General features: G+C 35.7%; 1 protein-coding gene across 1 annotated transcript in view; it reads left to right on the top strand.

Annotated features, from left to right (window-relative positions):
• The window catches only part of TMEFF1 (transmembrane protein with EGF like and two follistatin like domains 1), a gene marked incomplete at its 3' end in the record, with an annotated part of 34825 nt that extends 16863 nt beyond the window's left edge, over positions 1-17962 (top strand). The window contains exons 2-5 of the mRNA XM_081067145.1: positions 5127-5236; positions 12743-12872; positions 16017-16043; positions 17862-17962. Coding sequence (XP_080923271.1) covers positions 5127-5236; positions 12743-12872; positions 16017-16043; positions 17862-17962 — 368 coding nt within the window. The remainder of the gene's footprint in view (positions 1-5126; positions 5237-12742; positions 12873-16016; positions 16044-17861) is intronic.
• Between the last annotated feature and the right edge of the window lie 4770 nt (positions 17963-22732).

The raw sequence follows: 22732 nt of genomic DNA on the forward strand, positions 1-22732 counted from the left end.
CCCTGACAAATCTAGTATCCATTGGATGCCATAAATAGTTATTACATTATTGATTATATTCCCTAGGCTTTACTTTACGTCCCATGACTATTTTGCAACTACCAGTTTTTACTTCTTAATTCCTCCCCTTTTTTCATCCATCCCCCCAAACCCCCTCCCATCGGTCAACCATCAAAACGTTCTCTGTATCTATGAGTTGGTTTCGGTTTTGTTTGTTCATTTTGTTTTTTAGATTCCACATATAAGTGAAATCATATGGTGTTTATCTTTCTTTGTCTGACTTATTTTACTTAGCATACCCTCTAGGTCCATTCACTTGTAGCAGATGACAAGATTCTTCATTCTTTTTTATGGCTGATATTCCACTGTATATATGTACCACTTCTTTATCCATTCATCAGTTGGGCACTTAGGTTGCTTCCACATCTTGGCCATTGTAAATAATGCTGCCATGAACATCTGGATGCACATATCTTTTCAAATTAGTGTTTTGGGTGTCTTTGGATAAGTACCTGGAAGTCGGATTGCTGGGTCCTTTTTGTCTCTTGCTATAACATGCATTTTGTCTGGTATAAATATTGCTACCCCAGCTTTTTTAAATTTCTATTTTCATGAAATATCTTTTCCCATCCCTTTACTTTCAGTCTGTGTGTGTCTTTCGATCTGAAGTAAGTGTGATCTACCAGCTTAGCTTATAGTCGTAGCGGTCATCTTCATGCATATAAGATAGCTGCTATAACCTTGGGCACAGGTTTCTTCTCCAAGCAGGAAAAAGAAATGAAGAATGAAGGAGGAAGGGATAGTGCTTATGTATGAACTGTGGCATGAAGTGAGGGAGTTAGGGAAATACAGATTATTTAGCTGAGTACCTTGTCTCCCTGAACAAAATTGTGGTTTCCTTATTAACTAAGAAGGGGAGAATAGATTCAAAGTAGGCAATCAGCAGTGACTAGCACAATGACAAAACATTTAAAAGTATACATTCATTAGATTGTGACATTCATGATCATGCGTTCTTATAAAACACTGTTGGAATTTTTCTATCAATATTTTTTCACATTTGTTGAACAGTTTTGTTGATAGCTAGCAAGGAACTAATCTCAGATATTGAAAGTTTAAGAAATGTAAGTGAAGAAAACTCTTAATTTTAGAAATGTAAGTGAAGAAAACTCTTAATTTTAAAGTCAGTTCTTTACACTGACTTTTTTTCCGTGGCAAATGAGAAAGTGAAATTCTTATTTTATTTTAATGAAGGTACGCTCTAGTCTAGGACACCAGGTTTCCCTGAGGAATATGATTTGGGAATCAGTGATATTAATATTTATGTGTACTATTAAATGACATATGTCTCTACTTTCATTAGTACTGTTTTCCTAGATAAGAACATTCTCTTTTTTTCTCTTGATTTTGATATAACTCACATGTTATGGACAATTTAAACATTATTTTTAAATGTCTTTTCTAAATTCTGTATAACAATCCTATATTAATTTTATAATCAGAAAAGAAGGTCTTACTAAGTTTTCAAGGTCAATGCAAGTTTTGCCATTTTTTTATACGGCAGCCTGTGCTTCAAATCTATTTTTATCTCCTTCTTGAAATTCCTAGAGCAATCATAGCCTCTACAACACAATTCTTCTCTTAATTATAGACTATTGCATTCATCACTAGTTGTTCCATATGTTATAGCAAGATCATAAGATCCCTCTTGTGTATTTTTTTGTGTATCCCAAATTCTTAGCATAGGATTAGATACATAGTGATACTTAATTGCTTCTGATCAACTGAATAATCACATTTAACATATTAACACACATGCAAATAACATGGATTTGATAGCAAGATGAGCGTAAAGGAAAGCATTACTAATAATCAGTGTAATCAGAATTTCATGACTTTTACTCTTTTCCTGTCAGTGGAGGACCTCTAGCTTCCCAGAATGCCTCCCCTTACCTCCAGGTTATTCTTGGATTCACCAAAGGGTGTTTCATGGGGGCTTACTCATGTATCCTGGCCACCGCCCCATGGAATGTCTTTTTCTAATTGTGATGTTTGCTGCCTCTGCCGTTGCATAGTGGTACCTCTCCCTAGATATCAGGTACCTCAGTGCCTGGTACTACTATCTCCTTGGCCTTGTGCTGTTCTGCCAGGTGTGTTGCTGATATGCTAGGGCTATTGAGGTGTCCCAGCTCCTTTCCCCCCCGTTAGTATAACTTCTTATGTGCGCATCAAAACAGAGCTCTTTATATCTTGTTGCGTCAGAGCTTTGTGAAAGCCATTCTTGAGTCTCCTTGTAGCCCCTGCCTCTGCCTTTGGGGCTGGGCTGTGGGAGCAGCCTAAGTGATAGACAGCCACTCCCTGTTTGGGGGACGCCTCCTGTCCAAGGCTTTGCTTATTGGGCCAGGCTTTTCTGCCTCACCTTAGTAAGGACAAGTATTCTCCTCAAATGTTCCTTAGTCCCTTGTGCAAACAGATACTTGAACAGTCCTAGGTCTCCACCCATGTGTGAATCTTAGTGGCAGGGATAGTTTAGGTTCTAGATCGAATCCCACTGTGGTTTTAAAACATAACCAAGTAAGGGGGGTGGGGGGTGGGAGATGAAGGTAAGGGGGATCAAATATATAGTGGTGGAAGGAGAACTGACTCTGGGTGGCGAACACACAATGGGATTTATAGATGATGTAATACAGAATTGTACACCTGAAATTATGTACTTTCATTAACAATTGTCAACCCAATAAATTAAAAAAAAAAAACATAACCAAGTAAAACATTAAAACTCCAAGAATCTCAAGCCAGGATAGCAAGTTGTAACTCAGAGCATGATGTTGACCCACAGACAAAATGAAAAGTTTACTTATTCTTGCTTTATTTGTCTGGTTGTATTGGAACCCAGTGTGAACTTTAAGGATACAAAGAAAAGAAAAAAGAGAAATGCACTAAATTTTATTTCTGAAATTGTGCAATTCTTATTATTTCTGTGGCCCTAAAATTGGTTGAGCCTATAGTTGAGCAAAGGTATTATGCATTCTTAACTTCTTTTTCAGAGAGGTTCTTTACTAACATTTAGTTAATCTTCCTTGAGTTTCAAGAGGTACATTAGACACTATTTGGAACCAGACCTCATGCAAGTTCCCAGTAGGACTGAGTAGATAGAAAACAAGCAAACCCCACACTTAGGATTGAGCTTTAAGAGCTCATTCAAGTAGTCAAGGGGGAAAGGGACGACAGCAAAAAGTGAGAGATGAGGAGAACTAACAGCATAAAGCCTACGTAGCCAAGGTGAAAGGAATTGAAAGATGGTCATCAGTGCCTGGAAAAGTTTGTGAAACAGTGAGAACAACAAAGCAGGTATATTAGTTTCCTGTTTTATGTTTCTGCTCATGTCTTTATTTATTTTTTTACACGTATGCTTAAACTTTAGAGTAATCCAGTTCTGTGTACCTGAGATCCATTTAAGAAAAAAGGGGAAAAAAATTTTGTAACCTCTAGTTATATAGACATATACCTACCTTCATGTGATGTTCGGTACTGTTGACTGTGTACGCCTAGGGTTTGTAGGTACTTGACAGCCAGCTCCTAGAGGGTCAGCTAAGCGTGGGAGACCCAAGACACCATTGCAGAGCAGTGAGAACAGATGGGACAAAGAAAAACAATGAAATGTCACTAGGACAGATGTCACTAGATGTAGAACTTCCTTGACTCAGGCCACAGAGGAATCCTGCTTTGAAATCTGGAAGTGGTAGATAACCTAGGATGAGGGTTTGCTGAAGAAGTGCTCTCTGAGATCTGCTTGCCAAGACCTCACCTTGACTAGAGCTGCAGGAGACCTTGTGCTCTTCCCCAAATCTCTCAGTTATTGAGTAGCAGTCAGAAGCTAACTTAGGCCTCTCTGTGCCCAGACTCATGTGTTTGCCACTACACTGGGATGGGTTTTGTAAACAATTATTTCTTTGCATAAAGGCATTTTTTGTTGTCATTCCCATTTTCCATACGAAGATATGGAAATTGCTTTGTAGTGTTTTTTACCCAATCCCATGTAATTGGCAGCTTTACTTAGCAATACCTTAAAACAATTTCTTAGGTTTCCTAGAAAACTTAATTTGATGCTTCCAGAGCAAGACTGACAGTCTTGGAGCAGGAGCAGAAATGACCACAGAATGCTAGTGCTGTTGATTGGCTCTGCTTCCTGGGGTAAAATAAAATTAAATCAGTCATTAAAAATTTTTAAGTCTGCTAAGATTTTGAATCTCTTTAATTTTGTGCACATACATGCTCCACGTACGTGTGTGTATGTATGTGTGTGTATATGTGTGTGTGTATATACGTGTGTGTGTGTGACACACATATATACTGTATGAAATTCAGGTTCACTTTATTATTATTTTGTAATTAAAAGAGTTTATTTGTCTGGAGTGAATAACGAGCACTCAAAATTTCTTCTGGGTACCAAAAGAATTAAAATTCCCTTTAGTTATTCATTTTCCTTTTTTAAAAAATCATTTTTTACTTCTGAAATGGTAACTGAATGTGCTTAAAATTTTTTATCATATACTTTTTTTATAGAAACAAAATAATACCTTTAAATATTTGGTTTTTCATGGTTTTGAGCTTTGTATAAATGACATCATTCTGGATGTGACTTGCTTTTTTTTTCTTTTTTTAATTGAAGTTTAATTGACATATAACATTCTGTTAGTTTCAGGTGTGCAACGTAATGATTAATATTTGTATACATTGTGTAGTTATTCTTATTTGTTATCTTTAAAATTAATAGCAATAACTAGAAAAATAATCTAAAATATTAAGTAAAACAATAGTAAGGAGATTATCTTAAGATCTTAGGAGACCAAAATAGAAAAATTCTGTAGATTTACCTTTTAGAAATGTGAAATCCTGATATTTTGAGTTTTATTTTGGTTTGGGTTACTTATAGGCATAGTCTCATTGAGAAATCCTGAACATTTTGTGTTTTATAGAACTTGCGTTTTGTATTTTATGTCTTATTATACTTGTGGATGAGATGCTTGACATATTTCAGGGATTTTTCCCCCATTTATTTATATTTGTATATTTGGATACAAAAAGACAAATAAATACATGAAACTACTTTTCCTCTTTTACAGAATTAAATGTGAGGGAGTCTGATGTAAGAATTTGTGATGAATCATCATGTAAATATGGAGGCGTCTGTAAAGAAGATGGAGATGGTTTGAAATGTGCATGTCAGTTTCAGGTGAGGAAACCCAACCTATTTTGAAAATTTTTACATTTCTTATATTTTATAGTTCTACATTCTTTAAATTAAAAACCTTAAAAGATCTTGAATCCCACAAGGAAGTTGGGTTCACAGCCCACGGATTCTTGTTTTGTCAGGTAAAGTGCTATTATTTGTATGTTCCATGCTGCTTTGCTTGAACTAAGAGGACAGACTGGCAATAATAGATATGAACATGCTTTGAAAAAGTATTAAAGTTCTATTCAAATATATGGTATAATTGTCATTGAAAGGAAATAAAGTACAGATTGCAGTGGAGTCTCTTACTTAAAATGCTGACACTTTCCTTCTCTTTCTAGGCTCTTTCCCTTCCATTCTTATTTGCTGCTGTCTCATCTCTTTAGGCCAAAGAACATGACTGACTTGGTGCCTCAGGGTAGGTCAGGGTTAGAGATGGACTACAAAGGGGAACCTCAAACTAAGAGCTTTGCTTCTCAGGTGCTGCTGTGTTCATTGTGATTCTGTTGTCTATAAAGAAGTAAAAAGAAGAGAAGCAAAATGTGCTATATTCCGTTCTTTCTTTGTGTTTTGTTTTGTTTGACTGAAGTATAGTCTGGCTTGAGAGTGTCGGTCACAAGATGGTTCCTGATTTAGAATTTGGGATGAGACAAAGAAAGAACTAGAATTTTTTCCCCACTCGTGATCTTGTTCTAATTGTACCCACCATTTGGATTTTAAGGGGAGGAAAGGGTACACAGATCAGGGATGAAAGCATAGGAGAGTCAGTATTTCCAGTAACTCTGTAACCTCAGGCAAATTCCTGTATGATCCATCTGAAAAAAGAAGGAATATTTCCTACCCTTTCTTACAGTATTATTGTAGTGAGAATCAAAATCAGAAAAGAGCTTGCGTATTAAACCTCTTTGAAAACTATAAACTGTCATGTTTATTTTCGTTAAAAGAAGTGGAGAGCTGGTATACTATTGTCCAGTCAGAGAGGTTCTCCATGGTCAAAAGGGACTTTACAATCCATTATTTATTCACAATAGCCACGTTTGACATGGCTTAGCCAATCGTGTGCTCAGCCCTACACGGTTACTCATGCAGAGTCTGGCCAGTGTGTTGTGTCCGGCTGCCTGCCTCCTGCCCCAAACCCTTTTACAAGGGATGGTAACTGCAGTGGGCTTCTTTCCTTAAAAGAAAGTGTTGATGTGCAAGCGCATATACCAAGATGGCATGAACTTTCACTTCTTTATGTTTTTCTCGTTAGATAATTTTTATTGATTTATCTTCAGGTTAGGTCAATAAATCCAGTGAGTTTTTAACTTCAGATATTTTATTTCTAGAATTTATAGTTTCTATTCATCTGAAATTTCTTGTCTTTTCATTCATTGCAAGCATATTTTCTGTGAGCACAGATATTAGTCCTGCTTTAAATCTTTGTCTGCTCATTTCAACATCTGGGACATCTCAGCGATCATCTTTGTTGATAGTCTTTTCATTTTAGAGTGGATTGTGTTTTCCTGTTTTGGGTTTTTTTTGTATTTGAATAATTTTGAAATTATCCTACACGTTGTGAATGATAGATATGTTTTAGAATGTTTGAATTGTTATGTTATTCTGAAAAGTATTGTCATTTTTGAAACAGTTAAATTGGCTAACCTCAAATTCTGTCTTCCCTTTTGTGGCAGCAACACAAATATCAGTTTATTTATTTTAGCCTTAGCTGGGCTATTCGGAGTCTGCCCCATGAGTGGTTCAGAAGTCAGCCAGAAATGTGGTCTGTTTATGCACAGAATCTGGGACTCCCCTCTGACTCGCTCCTTTCTGAGATTTTCTCTTTCACTCTCCAGTGGCCCTGATTGGCCTGATCTCCTTCCTCTGGTTCTACAACCCGGAAAAGTTGTAGGGTTTCTATTAGTGTTCTAGCCACCCTGTACCAAGAAGATTGGGACTTTTCTCTTCCAACTGTCTTATATTTTCTGAGGTGAAATTCCTTGATGTGGAATTGTTGGGTCAGTGGGATACTCGTGCAGATAAACATTCGCCAATGACGATATATTAGACTGCTTGTTTCCCCTCAGCCTGTTCATAGTGTAGTTTGTCAATCCTTTTACATTCTATAAATCTGAAAGGCAAAAAAAATTTTAATGTGCATTTGATTACCAGAGATACTGAAAATGTTCCATATATTATTGGCTACTTCTTTTGTGAATTAATACTTCATATTCTTTGCCTGTTTTGGGAGTATTTTTCTTTTTCCCTTATATTGATTTGTAAAGATGTATGTATGTATATGGGTATGTATGTGTATGTAGGTGTATACATAATATATAATACATTATTTGAGTACTTACATATTGTTTACAATGCTAAGCATTTTATATTCATTAACCGTTGTAAACATTTTATATATTATATGTATGTTTATAAACATATATGTATATGTTTATATATAATTTATAAACTCATATCTATGATGTCGATACTGTTTTGATATTTTAAAAAGAGTAATTATGCCTATAGTAAATAACTTGAACAACATATAAAAATATATATGATGTAATGAAAAAAATGTGTTCCACTTCAGACTACCAGTTGCTTTTCTCAGAGGCAATATTTGTTATTTCTTGTATTTCCTTTAAGAAATTTTTGTATCTTATATCTTATACAAATATATGTGTGTTTAATTTCTCTTTTAAGTACTAGGTCACTTAATAGTATTTACCTTAGAAGTCGTTCCTTTTCTGTTTATATAGATTACAGAAAAAGAATTCTGTATTTTAAAGAACTTATCCTGGTGTCATTTTTGTGTTCTTTTTTTCTTTGATACAAAGTTTTAAATTTTCACATCATATTTATCTGTTTTTGTCTTTATGATTTTGTTTCTCATGCTTTGAAAATCTTTCCCTGCAACTCTTAAGATGATAAAGAAATCGCTTTGTTGACCTTTTAAACATACTTGAACAGCTAGAAAATCCTCTCATGCTCTGTCTGAATCCCTTGTGGGACAGCGGGAAAGGGAAATAAAAGTTTGAAGAATTGAGATCCGTGGACACTTATCCAGTGCTTACTAGTTGCAAGGCTAGATGCCGAGGATATAAAAATGTTTAAAGACAAGTTCCTTGCCTTGTAGGAGCAAACTGCCCAAGGGCTTCCAGCGTGATTTGATCCTGCTGCTGAGTGAATCTTCTTTTGATTACTTTACTTTCTTATAAGCTTATAAAGCTGTTCAAGTTAGACGTAGGTTCTTGCCAGTTTAAGAACAGTGACCTCATAAGCCCATTAAACATATGAAGATGCTTTAGCAAGATATTTAGCTCCTTTAAAAAATTGGCTTATGATACAGTGTGCTTTCAGTAATATAAGCTTCCTGGGATGTAATTTTTAACACATTTTAACAAATAATAACAGGATTTTAAATGAAGTCTAAAATTGTTTCAGTCTGTGAATAAGAGCTGCTGTATCTTGCCACATTATGTAAACAAAGCTACTTTTATTCTGTATGAAGTAAAAAGATCAGTATTGCATCTTTCCATTAAAATTTGGGTAATATGCAAAGAGGAGTGCCTACAACTTTTCTCCTGTTTTCTTTCTTTCTTCCTGTGTTTCTACCTGGAGTTCTCTGGACTATGTCTCTTTCTTCCTGAATTTATCAGTGCCTACTCCCACTAGGTGACATGCCCTCTTCTTAGACGTTTGTGTTAGGGTTCTCCAGAGGAAACGGAACCAATTGGGGTATGTGTCTTTGTGTGTGTATACATATATGTACGCTCACATCCATATACACGCAAGAGAGAGAGAGAGACAGAGAGACAGAGAGAGAGAGAGAGAGAGAGAGAGAGAGAGAGAGAGAGAGAGAGGGGGAGAGAGAGAGAGAGATTGACTTAGTATCAGGAATTGGTTCACTTAATTATGGAAGCTGAGAAGTCCCACAGTCTGTGAGCCGGAGGCACAGGAGAGTTGGTGGCGTAGTTTCAGTTCAAGTCTGCAGATCTTAGAATCAGGTGAGTTTATAAAGTAAGCTCCATCTGAGTCTGAAGGCCCGAGAACTAGAAGACCCACATTCCAGTTCAATTGTTAGGCAGAAAGAATGAATTCTACCTTCCTCCACCTTTTCATTCTATTCAGACCCTCAGTGGACTTGGATGATCCCACCCACACTGGGGAGGACACTTACTCAGTTCACTGATTCAAATGCTAATCTCATCCTGAAGCAGCATCACAGACACATCCAGAAATAATGTTTAATCTGGTCACCCTGGGGTCCAGTCAAATTGACACATTATGGTTAACTGGTACAACCTAATTCTTTTCTTATTTAGGTATTCAGCATAGTTCCTGATACACACAGTAGGTACAGTAAATGCTTGAGTGGATGTGGTTCCAGAGCTGAACACTGGACCTTTCTAAACTACTTCAAATCACATTCTTCCAGCTCAAGAGAAGGTATAGGGGAGAGTTCTTAACCTCCAATAAGGATGGTGGTACAGAGGAGGCAGGCCTTAGGTCAGAGTCAGTGCCTACATCAGGAGTTGCATGTTGTTAAAATTGCCCCAATCCCTTAATTTTCCCCAAGCAAAATGAGAGGTTCCTAAGAGAGACCCCTGGAAACAGACTGACCAAGGAACAGCAGGTCTACTTGTCCCATCTCATGCTCACTCCTAGGTAAGTGCTTGTTAGGTTGAATTTCAGGGACGTCACCTGGACTATTTTAAGCTCCCTGCTCATTACCACCAAATGCCATATAACTTGAGTGTGTAATGGTTCGAGTACATCACTTGTGAGGAATTGTGGCTCTTCCACTTATTTAGCTATGACTCCAGGCAATTAGTTAAAACTCAGAAATGAACATAGGAATATCCAAACCAGCTAATGTTTATTGAAAATATGCCATGGCCGGATATCAATGCTAAAGATGAATTTTTCTTATTTAATCCTCATCACAACTTTGTTAGATAGATACTGTTATAATCACCATGTTACAGATGGGGAAGATGACACTGGTGCTAGTGCCTAGTCACGTGAGTGGTGGATCCAGGGTTTGAACTCAACATTTAGTTCAGAGTCTTAACTCTAAGCACGAAGTCATGTGCTTCACAGGATTGTTATGATATTTAAATTAGATAGGACATTTAAAGAGAATAAAGACATGTGATCCATGAAAAATCAGAGCAATATAGGAGGGCTTCCTGAAGTAAAATTTTAATTTTAATTAAAGCTGATGTAGGAGTCTGCTGATAATGTATAGCAAGTCAACTTGGTTATAAAATATTATATTAGAAATTGTTCTTACCAGTGCTTGACCTGTGGTAGCATGTCATATTTATGGTTCATAAAGTAAATCCATCACTTAAATGATAAAAGTAAATCTTGTTCATTGGAGAAAATTAGAAATATAGAAAATCATGGAACTAAAAAACCATGACAAGTAATGTGAAAAATTTATTGATGTTTTCTTCCAGGATTTACTTTATGAATATTTATTTTTTTCTAAATAATTGAGATTATATATGTAATTTATTTTTTTTGCTGTATTTTTATTATTATATATTATTATTTATTATTATATAATTATATTATTTTAAAAATTTGCATTCAGTTTTGTGGACTAGATAATACCTTTAAAAATGGCGCAAAATTCTCATAAGTTATGTATGTGGTATTGCTTGATTTTCACCTAACATTATACTATCTTTTCCTGTCACATGGTATTCTTTTAAAAGGTAATTATCAAAGGCTGCAATATTAATTCCTCGAACAGATATAACATGCTTTAATTAAACATTACCTTGTTGGATATTTAGATTGTTTCTATGTTTTTGATGTTAATAAATTTCTGTTTGAAATGGCTGTAATAAACTTTTGTCTATAATTGTTTCCTTCGTAAAAATCCCTAAATAGGTAATTCTGGATCAAAAACTGCATCTCTTTTTCAGGACTCTTGAAAATGTATTGCTAAAATATGTTCTCAAAAAGTTGAACTGTGGATGGACCTAGAAGGTATTATGCTAAGTGAATATGTCAGACAGAGAAAGACAAATACCATATGATTTCACTTATATGTGGAATCTAAACAACAAAATAAATGAACAAATAAAACAGAAACAAACTCAGATACAGAGAACAAATTGATGGTTGCCAGATGGGAGGGAGGTTGGGGGACTGGGTGAAAAAGGTGAAGGGATTAAGAAGTATTAATTGGCAGTGACAAAATTGTCAGGGGGATGTAAAGTACAGCATAGGGAATATAGTCAGTAATATTGTAATAACTATATATGGTTGCCTAATAACTAATATTGTAATAACTATATATGCAGTCCCATTTTTATGGATAGGTGGGTACTAGATTTATAGGGGTGTCACTTTGTAAGGTACATAAATGTCTAACCACTATGCTGTACATCTGAAACTAATATAATATTAAATATCAACTGTAATTGAAAAAAAGTTTGAATCGATTTAGATTACCACAACAGGCATATTGGTATGCCCACCAAATTGACATTTTTGTCTGTTTAATAGCCAATTTTATAAGTTAAAGTAGCATCTCATTTTAGTGTACAATTCTGATTACCAGTGAAGGACAGCATTTTTAATACATTAATTGGCCACTTGTAATTTTTCTGTAAATTTGTCTTTTGTCCATTTTTTTATTAACTTATTATCTCTTTTTTAGTAATGATAATAACTTGTGCTATGTTGTTATAATATTTCCCCCAGATTTTAAAACTTCAGTTGCTTATGATATTTTTGACATTTGGAAGTTTTAAAATTTTTTAAACATACAGGTCCAGGGTCATTTCTCAAACTTCACCTTTTTGCCTTCTTCATCTGTCTTATTTTACTCATCCTTCAAGGCCCCGTTCACATTTTACTTTCTCTGAGAAGGCTTTTCTTGGCTACTACAGCTTACAGTGCTAGGTATTAGATATTATACATATTATACTTCTGATTTAGTACACAAACTAGCTTTAATATGTATACATATATATGCATATATATATACATATATATATGTATATATATATATATATATATATATATATATATATATTTTCTATTTGTATGACTCTAACAAGATTGTAAAGTCTCTGAGAAAAGAGATCATGTATTTTTTTGTGTCTTCTATAGCATTTACCTTGGGACTTTGTGTACTAGAGGCATTGAATACATGAATTTTGATTGTAATAAAATGACACTTCATAATTAGTACTCATTACAAACATTGCCAAGAATTTCCTCTTACATTATCTCACTGAATCTTTATAGCAAGCACATGAAGTAGATAGGATAGGGATTTTCAGTCTCAATTTTATGGATAGTTCATAGTTATTTTTATTATGAATATGAATAGAGGTATGACAAAATAATATGACTCTTCTTTGTTTAAAACCAAATGAAAGAACAGGCTATTCTATATTAGAAGGATGTTATAATACTATGGTATTGCATTCATGAATATGAAATAAACTATTAATATTCATTTCTAGTTCTGAGAATTTATTTTTGTTTTCTTCGCAGTGCCATACAAATTACATTCCTGTCTGTGGATCAAATGGGGACACTTATCAAAATGAATGCTTTCTCAGAAGGGCTGCTTGTAAGCACCAGAAAGAGATAACAGTAGTGGCAGGAGGACCATGCTACTCTGGTATGTTGTGTTATTCTGCTGAATACATGTTAGAAATAAATGTTAGTGTGGCCGGCCCCACCCTAAGGTCTGATGTGGTCAGCTGAACAAGGCACTTCAATCAGGTGTGACATAGATTACCTTCCAGAAGCTGAGGACAAAGGCCAGACCTCTCTTTGGCAAGACCAAATTCTTTTCCATACACTGAAAAACTGGGGCTTGGTGAAATTACTATGTTCTTAGGCCACTTGACTATCATTTGATGTGGTTCTTATATACTTCTCTAAGTACATTGTGTTTCAGAGTCTTGATTTAGAGACTAACAAGGAATATGGAGTTCTTGACAACCGCACATTAATTCTGCATCTTTGTGAGTCTATGTTTGAGATACCAACTGCTCTAATAGGCAGTGAATGTTAAACATTAAAAGGCAGAGTGGTAGAGTAGAAAGAGCGCTGGCACTCGGGCTAAAAGACCTGCCTTTAACGTCATTCCAGCTCTTATTTACTGTATGTCCCTGGACAAGTCACTTAGCTTCTTTGAGTCCCAATTACCTACGTGGTTAAATGTATATCATTTCCTGAGGTTGTTAAAGGAGGATTGAGTGAGCTAAGCTATCAGGTGCTATATTGATCTCGTTATTTGCAGGGTGGGCCAGTGTTGGTCATGTCATTTGACCTTTGATTTGTTCTGTTCCCTGTGCTAGAAATAACATTCTCTTTTGCTTACTTGAAAACACCTTTCTTATGCTTTATGATTGAGTTTAAGCCTTTCCTCCTCTGTGAAATCTCTCTTCTGTGGCATCTCCTGGCAAAGTTTGTACACACTTTGTGCATATTTCTATGCATGTATCATACCTTATTTCGTTTATCTGACATATCTCTCTCCAGCCAGATCAATTGTTTCTCCATAGGAAGATAGTGTGCCCCGCCTAGGGAGTTGTCATAATCCCAGGGGTGGGGTGGAGTTGAGTGGGAGTGGGAGGTGAGTGTACAGTGAAAATATAATCTACATGAAGAACTCAACCTCATTATCAATAGTCACTGTTACTGAGCAAAGGCTCTGCCTGACATGCAGAGTAGCAGCCAGTACTATGACATCAGCTTTTGAGCAAAGAAAGGGCTTTATTGTGAGGTGGACCATCGAGGAGACATATGAGGCCCGACTCATAGCTGTCTCCCTGATTGAGGGCTGGGGTGGAATTTAAGGGGTTAGGGAAGGATGGGCTGGTCCGAGGAAGCTCTGGCAGGCTTCAGCATCCGATCCTCCTGGACAGCACACTCTTTGCTTCTGAAAGGATTCCGGTGATGGAGTCCTGTCCAATCCCAACTCTTTGGTTCCTTGGGGGAGCATGAAACTTTGGTTATGGGTGTTATTGAAAGTCAAAATTCTCTCCTCTGTACATGCTTTGGCAGATGACTTTCTTTGGTTTTGTTCTGTTGTTTCTGAAAATCAATTCAGTGTTTGATTAGAAACAGGATAAGACCAGTTTGAGCTGGTTCTGCAGTTACAATATTTAATTTATTTTGGAATTTTTAAATGACGCTAAAGGAAGGTGTGAAATGCTATATTTTAAAAAATTGGGCATGGGTTGATAAAAAGATGGGGAGTAAGTATCTCATGCACTGGGACTGTCTTATTTATTAATTTATTCGTAGCATTTACCACGTTGCCTAGCACATAACATGTACCCAACTCAGTCAGTGTATGTGAATAGAAGGAAAAAGGGAGTGTTTTCCTAAGGAAATTATGGTCATAAGAACAATTTAAATTGAATTCCGTTCATCCTTCTTTTCTATCCTGCTCTTTCACTCTTTCTTTTCTTCCTTACTACTCAGCGAAGATATAATTTTTTTATGATTATTTAATCAAAATTGAATGTAATTTAAGACTTTCTATACAATCCCACGAAGATTTTGAAACGGGTACTACATAAAATATGTATTTTCCCAAGTCTCCCTGTTTCTGCCATATCTTGGGGTTTTGATTGCTGTCTGAAGGAGCTTGAAGGGAGGGAGCTGTACTGTTATGGGTGTTGTCTCTCCCACTCTGTTTGAAAAACTGGAGTGGGTTCCCTCGGATATACTCTCCCTGGGAGTGCTGGATAAAGCATCAAGTTCTTTACTTGCCATCTCAGCTTTTTTATTGCTGTGTGTTAATGATACTGCAGCATTACTCTGTTTTCAACATGCTCTGTGTCATATGTTGGTTCTTTTAGGATTATAAAGTAAATATTTTACATTTATTACATTTTAGTCTGGTTTCTTGCTGGTAACTTTGAGAGAGGCTCTTTAATTTCACTCATGACAAGTCTTCCACCTACATTTTGATGAGATTCCTCCTGGTTCGGTTTCCTAGAGGAAGTTAAAAATGATTAAAGATGCCCATCAGTAATATGAAAACCTCAACCCTGAGGTTGTTCGGGGGCTTTTTAAAACTTGTGGCTTCAGATTTTTATCCATATATTTCATTAAGAAGATTTTTGGAACAAGACCCAAAGCTCTTTTTCTCCCTTTATAATAAAAGCAGCTTATTCATTATTCCTCTCAAGCTCTAACAAAATTAAATTTTTCTTCTACCTTTTAAGTGAGTTAATTAAAATATTTTCTATTTAGCCATTTGCTTTACAGTATTTATTGGTCTTTACTCTGTGCAAGACACCTGGATATTACCCGAATGGGCTACAGTGGTGTATGAGGTATAGATAATTATGTGTCCAAGAAACTTATATTTGGAGAAAAGGGCACAAAATAGGTATATAAAAATAAACTGTTAAAAACTCATAGACATAGACAACAGTTTAGTGGTTACCAGAGAGTAAGGGGGACGAAGGATGATAGAAGAGGGTAAAAGGGGTCAAATATATGAGTGGTGATGGAAGGAGAACTGACTCTGGGTGGTGAGCACACAATCTGATATATAGATGATGTAATACAGAATTGTACACCTGAAATCTATGTAATTTTACTAACCATTGTCACCCCAATACATTTAATTAAAAACGCTAATAAAATATACTGTTAGATATCAAAACAAATGAGAAAAAGACTTCATGAAAATGGGTATCTCAGTTTGATTTTTGATAAAAAAATTTTACTATTTGATAAATTAAATTCCCAGGAAAAGTGTTCATATTTACTCTTGTTTTTTGTTTTTTTTCCTCAGATAATGGCTCTGGATCTGGAGAAGGAGGTAAGTTTGAAGTACCCCTTAACAGGCATTTGTTTTCTTTACTTTTTTTTAAACAGCTTTATTGAGGTAAAATTCACATGCCATACAATTTGCACATTTAAAGTGTACAATTCAGTGGCTTTTAGTATGTCCAGAGAATTGTACATTCATTACTACAGTCAATTTTAGAACATTTTCATTTCATCAGAAAGAAATCCTGCACCCCTTTGCCATCACCCCTAACCTAGCTCTGTCTCCCTTACCCTGGGCATTCTGTTTCATGTAGTTATTTTTCACTAAAGGTTTGTTTTCAGATGAAGAGGAAATGTAGCTCCTGTTAACTTGAGGTTGCACTATCTTGAGGAAAAAGTTCAGGGATGACAGTTTTGGCTTAAAAAAAAAAAATGATTAAAATGGTCAACAGTACAATTTGATTTAAATGGACATGTTCGAGCAGAAGCTTCATGATCATGTGGGAAGGATCAGATCATAAGTTTTAGATCTTAGCGCTGTAAAGGATTTTAAGAGATCATGTGGTCTAGCCCCGTGGTTAGATATTCAATTAGGAAACTGTCATTGTTACTATCTTAAAGACGTGGAAGTTATTCTCAAGATTTGCTCATATAATACAAATGCTGGATGCCTTGCTCTGCAGATGTAAGCCGACGATTTTTTTAGGGAGTGTGAGTTAGAAAGGCTGAGTGGTTTACTCAGATTGATACACAAACATTAGTGAGCTCATCATGGTGATTGTATGACTTATAGGTCTCATGATGTTCCTGAGGCCTTAGGTATAATTACTTAGGATTATGATCTGGAATCTGTCTGGGAGTCCATGAGAACTGGGGTAGGATTTCTACCTAAAATGTAGGTCCTGCCCTGCACAGGAGAAGCCCAAGGCCCTAAAAATGGGAAGTTTGGAAGTATTACCAAACAGACACGTTAGGTCTGTGTACTTTCCTTTTAACACCTTCCCTACTGATTGACACCCCCTGAACAAGGTGTTCTTTCCCAAACCAGATTGAGAAATTCCTGGACTAGACTGTGTAACCCCTAAACTGGCCTCAGAACTGATCACCCTGCCCAGTTTGAGGTTTTCGGAATAGGGTCCACTCTAGTTGAGACCCACAAATGTAGGGTTTCCTAAAATGTGGGATGGGAACTGAGTTGGGGGCTGGTGGTAGGCACTGTTGTTTTTTTTGAGCTGGATCATAGGAGTGCCACACACTTCTGCATCACAGGTATTTTTGTGCTAAGTGGCAAAGCAGAAAAAGGGGGGCAAGTTCTTTGTAAAGACACCCCTTTTAAAAATTTGGAGATTAAAAAAACAACAACTGTGGAATTCGTTGTTATGCAACTAGAAAGGCAGGGGTGAAACTGATGTGAGGAAAAGGTGATGGTTATACTCTACTGTGTTTAATCACTTATTTGCTAACCAGCATTGCACAGTCTATTGCAATAGCGAAATCACTAGACTAAAATGATGGCTCATATTTTTATGTTTATCCTCTCTCTTAAATGATGTTATATGTCAATTCTTTTAAAGGCAATTATTAAAACCTACCATATTGTTCCTTTGTGCATAGGTTAAGGGATTATTATTATTATATTGCTAGCACCAATATTTGTTTTTCTCACAGAATATGTTGTACTCATATTGTACTCAAAAATGTATTGGCAACATTTTTGGACTCAGGCACTGATAAATTTTGGAAGTTATTGTTTTCAAGAGCTCAGGTCATTTCCCCCAGAAATAGAATAATAGCTGCTGAAAACATGAAGCATATTGGGAAAGGATCCCAACTTTTGGTTGAAAATTTAATTTTTCTTTTTACACAGAAGAGGAAGGATCAGGGGCAGAAGTTCACAGAAAACACTCCAAGTGTGGACCTTGCAAATACAAAGCTGAGTGTGACGAAGATGCAGAAAATGTTGGGTGAGTTGACCGAGGAGGAAAAGGGATAAACTTAATTTGGAGGCTAATCATCAGCATTATTATATTGTAGAAAGGTATCATTTAGCTGCTTCTGTATGTTTTGTGTTTTTCTTCTAAATTTTTTTGTTTAATGTTAGCCTGTTGACTTATCTCTTAAGTTGATATAATACTATAGTTATTTAAGTGAGTTTAAGTGTTATATTTTAGAATGAGAACCCATTTATAATTTTTTTGGTTTATACCTCAGCCTTTTTTTTTTCATTGATAGTTTTACATATTTTATACAAAGGGCTAATTTGATTCATTGGAAATATTCTGAATTATCCTACGATTATACTTTCCACTACTTACAATAATGCATAGTTTCTTCTTAACTGCATTTTTACAAAAAAACCCTTTCATATATTTCAATGTACTAAAAAATCCAAAACTGTTTCAAAATTTTAGGTTACAGCAAGTACATACTATACAATAAGCAAAATTTATTTCTAGAAACCCCAGTTGCACAGACTGGCATTGTGTTGTTTTATTTTCTCACTCATGTTCAGCCTCAGGTGGGTTTTATAGCTGGACAGCATCGTTTGTCCAATTTTCCATTCACTCCCTATAAGAAATAGTAGTGTTGGGTGGAATAACAGTAACATCGTCAACACGTTTGTTTCTTCCATTCATCAGGTTACTGTTCATTTATTCCCAGTCTCAACCTTCTTTCATTTCCCTGTGGTGCTTGCCTTTTGCAAACTTGCTTCTAAAAGCTTTAAATGCTGACTTCAGGATTTTATGGCACAAATGGATATTCACTTTCTCAATTTCCCCTTAGTGCCTATTTTAAAACACTTATTTTATAAAGATTTGTTCTTCCTTATTTATACAAACGAGTATTTTCACTTTATTTTTCAGTCCTATGTTTTATTCAGCCTTAAGTGCATATTGGAGCCTTTCATTGAGCAGTAGTAATATGTTCAATTAGCATTAATGCCCAAAGTGGGTTTTACAAATTAGGATCACACCGTTTTCAGTATTATGTAATGTTCAAAATTAGCTATTTGGATGGCACTTGGTGAAATTAATGTCTGATAATTTACTTGGTATGTATTTCAAAGTAGGTGAGAATTGGCAAAAGACCAGTAAGTTCAATAAAATGTGAATTCAGAAAAACCTGAATTTGCTGTTTCTGCACGGTGGTCCTTAGGTTGACACATGTCCATCCGTTTCAATCAGAGTGGTTTGATTTGGAAGAACATGTTTTCCAAAGTAGATATTAGTGTGTAGGATGAGAGAAATGAGCAATACGGACTTACAGAGAGGACGGATGATAGATGCTATGCTCTCTTCTCACTTTATACTAATGCTACAGCATGATGAAACACCATTTTGTGTGTGTGTGTATTTTTGTAGAGATTTACTTTTTAGTGTTTTTCCTCAGAACTGTTTTATAACAGTGTTCAGGGTCAAAATAGCTGTCAGTGATTGATTGGCTTGGTCTGTTGATCTGTTTTTATTCCTTTGGCAGTACCTCTATTCAGTCCTATTTTATACATTTCTCTGCTATCATTTTTATCCCGTAATTGAAAGGGATCTTTTGTTTAGAAGGAGAATAGATTCCATCTAGTCTCAGAGGCTGCCCCAAATGTGACATCTATATGTGTAACATACACACCTTTCTGCGAACACCTCCTCATGATATAACAGGCAGCCTGTGTACTCGATTCATTTTTGTGTGTGTATTTCTTTGAGAGCCTGCAACCACGGTTCTTGCAGATACAGGCTCTAAGCATAAGGGAGTGGGGGATACAGACCGGGGGGGGGCTTACCAATAGTGAGGAACATGCAGGCTGAGGAGCCACCTAACGAGCATATAGATGGGACAGGCAGCCAAGTCCAGGCCAGGAAAGTAACGCGATAATAGGACAATGTTAAGAAAGCAGTTGGCATACCTAGACAATAAGGGGTTAAGTGAAAATGGTTGTTCTTACTTGGAGAGAGACAAAAGGAAATTTTACGATTATCCAACGTTTTAGTCCGTAACACATTTATTGCTGATTGGGGTTAGGTTTAACAGTTTAAATCGTTATTGTATTTTTTTTTTTTTAACTTTTAGATGGGCCATAGTACCAAGAAAGCTCTATGAAGGTTCTATAATTCCTTCAAGGCACCTTCTGTGTACTTTTTATGGTGGCTACCAGGTGAATAGTAACACGTTTATCTAAGGGTAATTTTGACCCAGCCAGCTAGACCTTTTATGTATAGAAAACTGAGAGATGCTGAAATATGACATTAGCCATTAAGTCTTGATTTTTATATAAAGACCTATTCTTTATTAAGATGTTATATAATTTTTTATTAAAAGATAAAATTTTGGTTATTAAATACAAAAGGTCTTAGTTACACACCAGGTATTCATATCATGACTTATTATAAACTCTACCAGAATCAGAGAATGTTAAGTTTGAATAGGATCTTAAAATTTATCTTCTAATCTAATCATCTTAATTTACAGATGAGAAAATTGAGGACTAAAGTTAGGAGGGTTTTTGAGGTGAATTCTCCGAAGTTCTAGTATAGTTTTTCTTACTATCTGCCTCCCTGTATTTGTCTTTTTTATTCCTTAGAACGAAAGCTGTTATCTTTTTCTTACTTCATAGACTGCTGCTTGATGATTTTTGAAAAAACAGTGGCCTCTTCTTCAGCCTGGTCCCACCTGTGAATTCTTTACTTCCTTATCATCTCCTGGTCACTCTGAGTACTACGTGCTTCTAAATTCTGTTTAGTTTTTATCTAGACCACCACATGCCAATTGATTGGTTTTTTTAATCAATGACTTTCAGACTTTTTTGACCACAACTCCATGTAAATGTAAGCAATACATTTACTCTGTGACTCAGCACTTGTGTACATATATACATGGTAGTAATACATTAAGTAAAACAAAAATCTATGAAATAATACTTACCTTTATTAAATGTAGTGTATTCTAATATTTTCTATCCTATTTTCTTAAAATGTGCTGGGGGTGAATCACTAACTTGACTTCATAATCCACTAGTAATTATAACATACAGTTTGAAAAATATTACTCTATAATATAACTATAATAGATATGATATTTCATGTTATACTCTTAGGTATGGGTATTTATTTAAAAATATTTTATCTTCATTTTGAAATGTCTTTCCTGTCAGAAGAAATGTTATATAACCTATCTGGTTTCCACAGGGCAGCTAAATCTTTCTCTAGCTTTAAAAAACTTTTCTCTTTTTCTTGCTAATAGTTTTAAAAAATCTGGCATTTGGGGAAAGGGACACGTGGTACCATGTAGGTTAATTTTCTGCTACCGTGTTTTCCCGAAAATAAGACCGGGTCTTATATTAAGTTGTGCTCCAAAAGACACATTAGGGCTTATGTTCAGGGGATGTCATCCTGAAAAATCATGCTAGGGCTTATTTTCCGGTTAGGTCTTATTTTCGGGGAAACATGGTAGTAACAAAAGTGCTAAGTTTTTATTTAGCTACTTAAATGGAAATAGATTTAAATATAGTCTTCTTATACAGAATATACAGAACATATTTTAACAATATTAATGTTACATATTGTATAGTGTGTTTCTGTTTCCAGACATTATTACATGAATTAGTTTTTCAGCTCTTTATGGCAGTTCTGTCTGGTGGGTAGTGCAAGGAAGTATGATCCCGATTTTTACAGATAAGGCTGTAGTAAGAAGAGGGTAAATGGCTTGCAATTAAGCAGCAGAACCAGAACCCAGATCTTGAGGGATTTACCTGTTATGTTGTGCACACGCGTGTGATAACACCATGATATTCTCAGAGGCTTAAGGTTCCATTCTGCTTTGGGTTTTGGGTTTTTGTGTCTGGTTTTTAAAAATAATTTTTCTTCTCCCATGTCAGGCTCTTAACTGCTGCTTCTGAGTGCTGTTCAGTGTGCCTTGTCAGTCAGCTTGACTATAGGTGACTTAAACTTTTGATTTGCTTCTCTGCTTCCCTGGAATAGGAAACAAAATGTTTGTAGGAACTTATCTAATGTAAGAACAAATTCTAAATATAAAATCAGAGTACATAGGTTCTTCGGAGTGAAGCACATGAACTTTATTAATTACATGTATTGTATCTCCCTTGTCTATTCAGTGGCTATTTTAAATTTTTTATCATTTGAATTATTTTTGCTTCTGAAAAACTTTTCCACTTCTTCCTTCCTGAAGCACACTGTGTCTCTCCAGTGACACCGGGCTTTCCACGGCTATCGTCATTAATGCTTACCTTTTGAATTTATATTCAGCGTAAGGTAGTTGAGGTTCCAAGAAATTTGATTCCCAAATAGGTGAGGTTTCAGGATTCCATGGTGACCATTGTGAAATACAGTGGATAGACTCTCTACTTAGTCTTAAAAGTTGCAAACAGTACCTGCTTTATAAGAAGTTGTATTTCTTAAACCATGTATTCTTAGCCACCCCTCTTTTTCTAAACAGTATTTCTAATCTGTCCAATGCTGATGTTATTGCTGCAAGATAGTCATGAGCCATTTGTCTGGACAGTGGGGCCGAGTAATCACAGAGCTCCTTCACCTCAGTACCTTTGAAATATCTGACTTAATTCCGTGCCTACGAGTGGTTTGAGGAGTCAGTCTATAGAATCATCAGGCATAATGTCATCACAGGTGAGGTATAAAAAAATCCTCAAATTATTTCTTTGAACTTTGTCTGCCCTGCATTTTATGGAAATAGTTCCTGCTCTTCATCCTCTTTGATGTCAGTCTCTTT

The sequence above is a fragment of the Rhinolophus hipposideros genome (assembly GCF_964194185.1).
Source record: "Rhinolophus hipposideros genome assembly, chromosome: 11".
NCBI lineage: Eukaryota > Metazoa > Chordata > Mammalia > Chiroptera > Rhinolophidae > Rhinolophus > Rhinolophus hipposideros.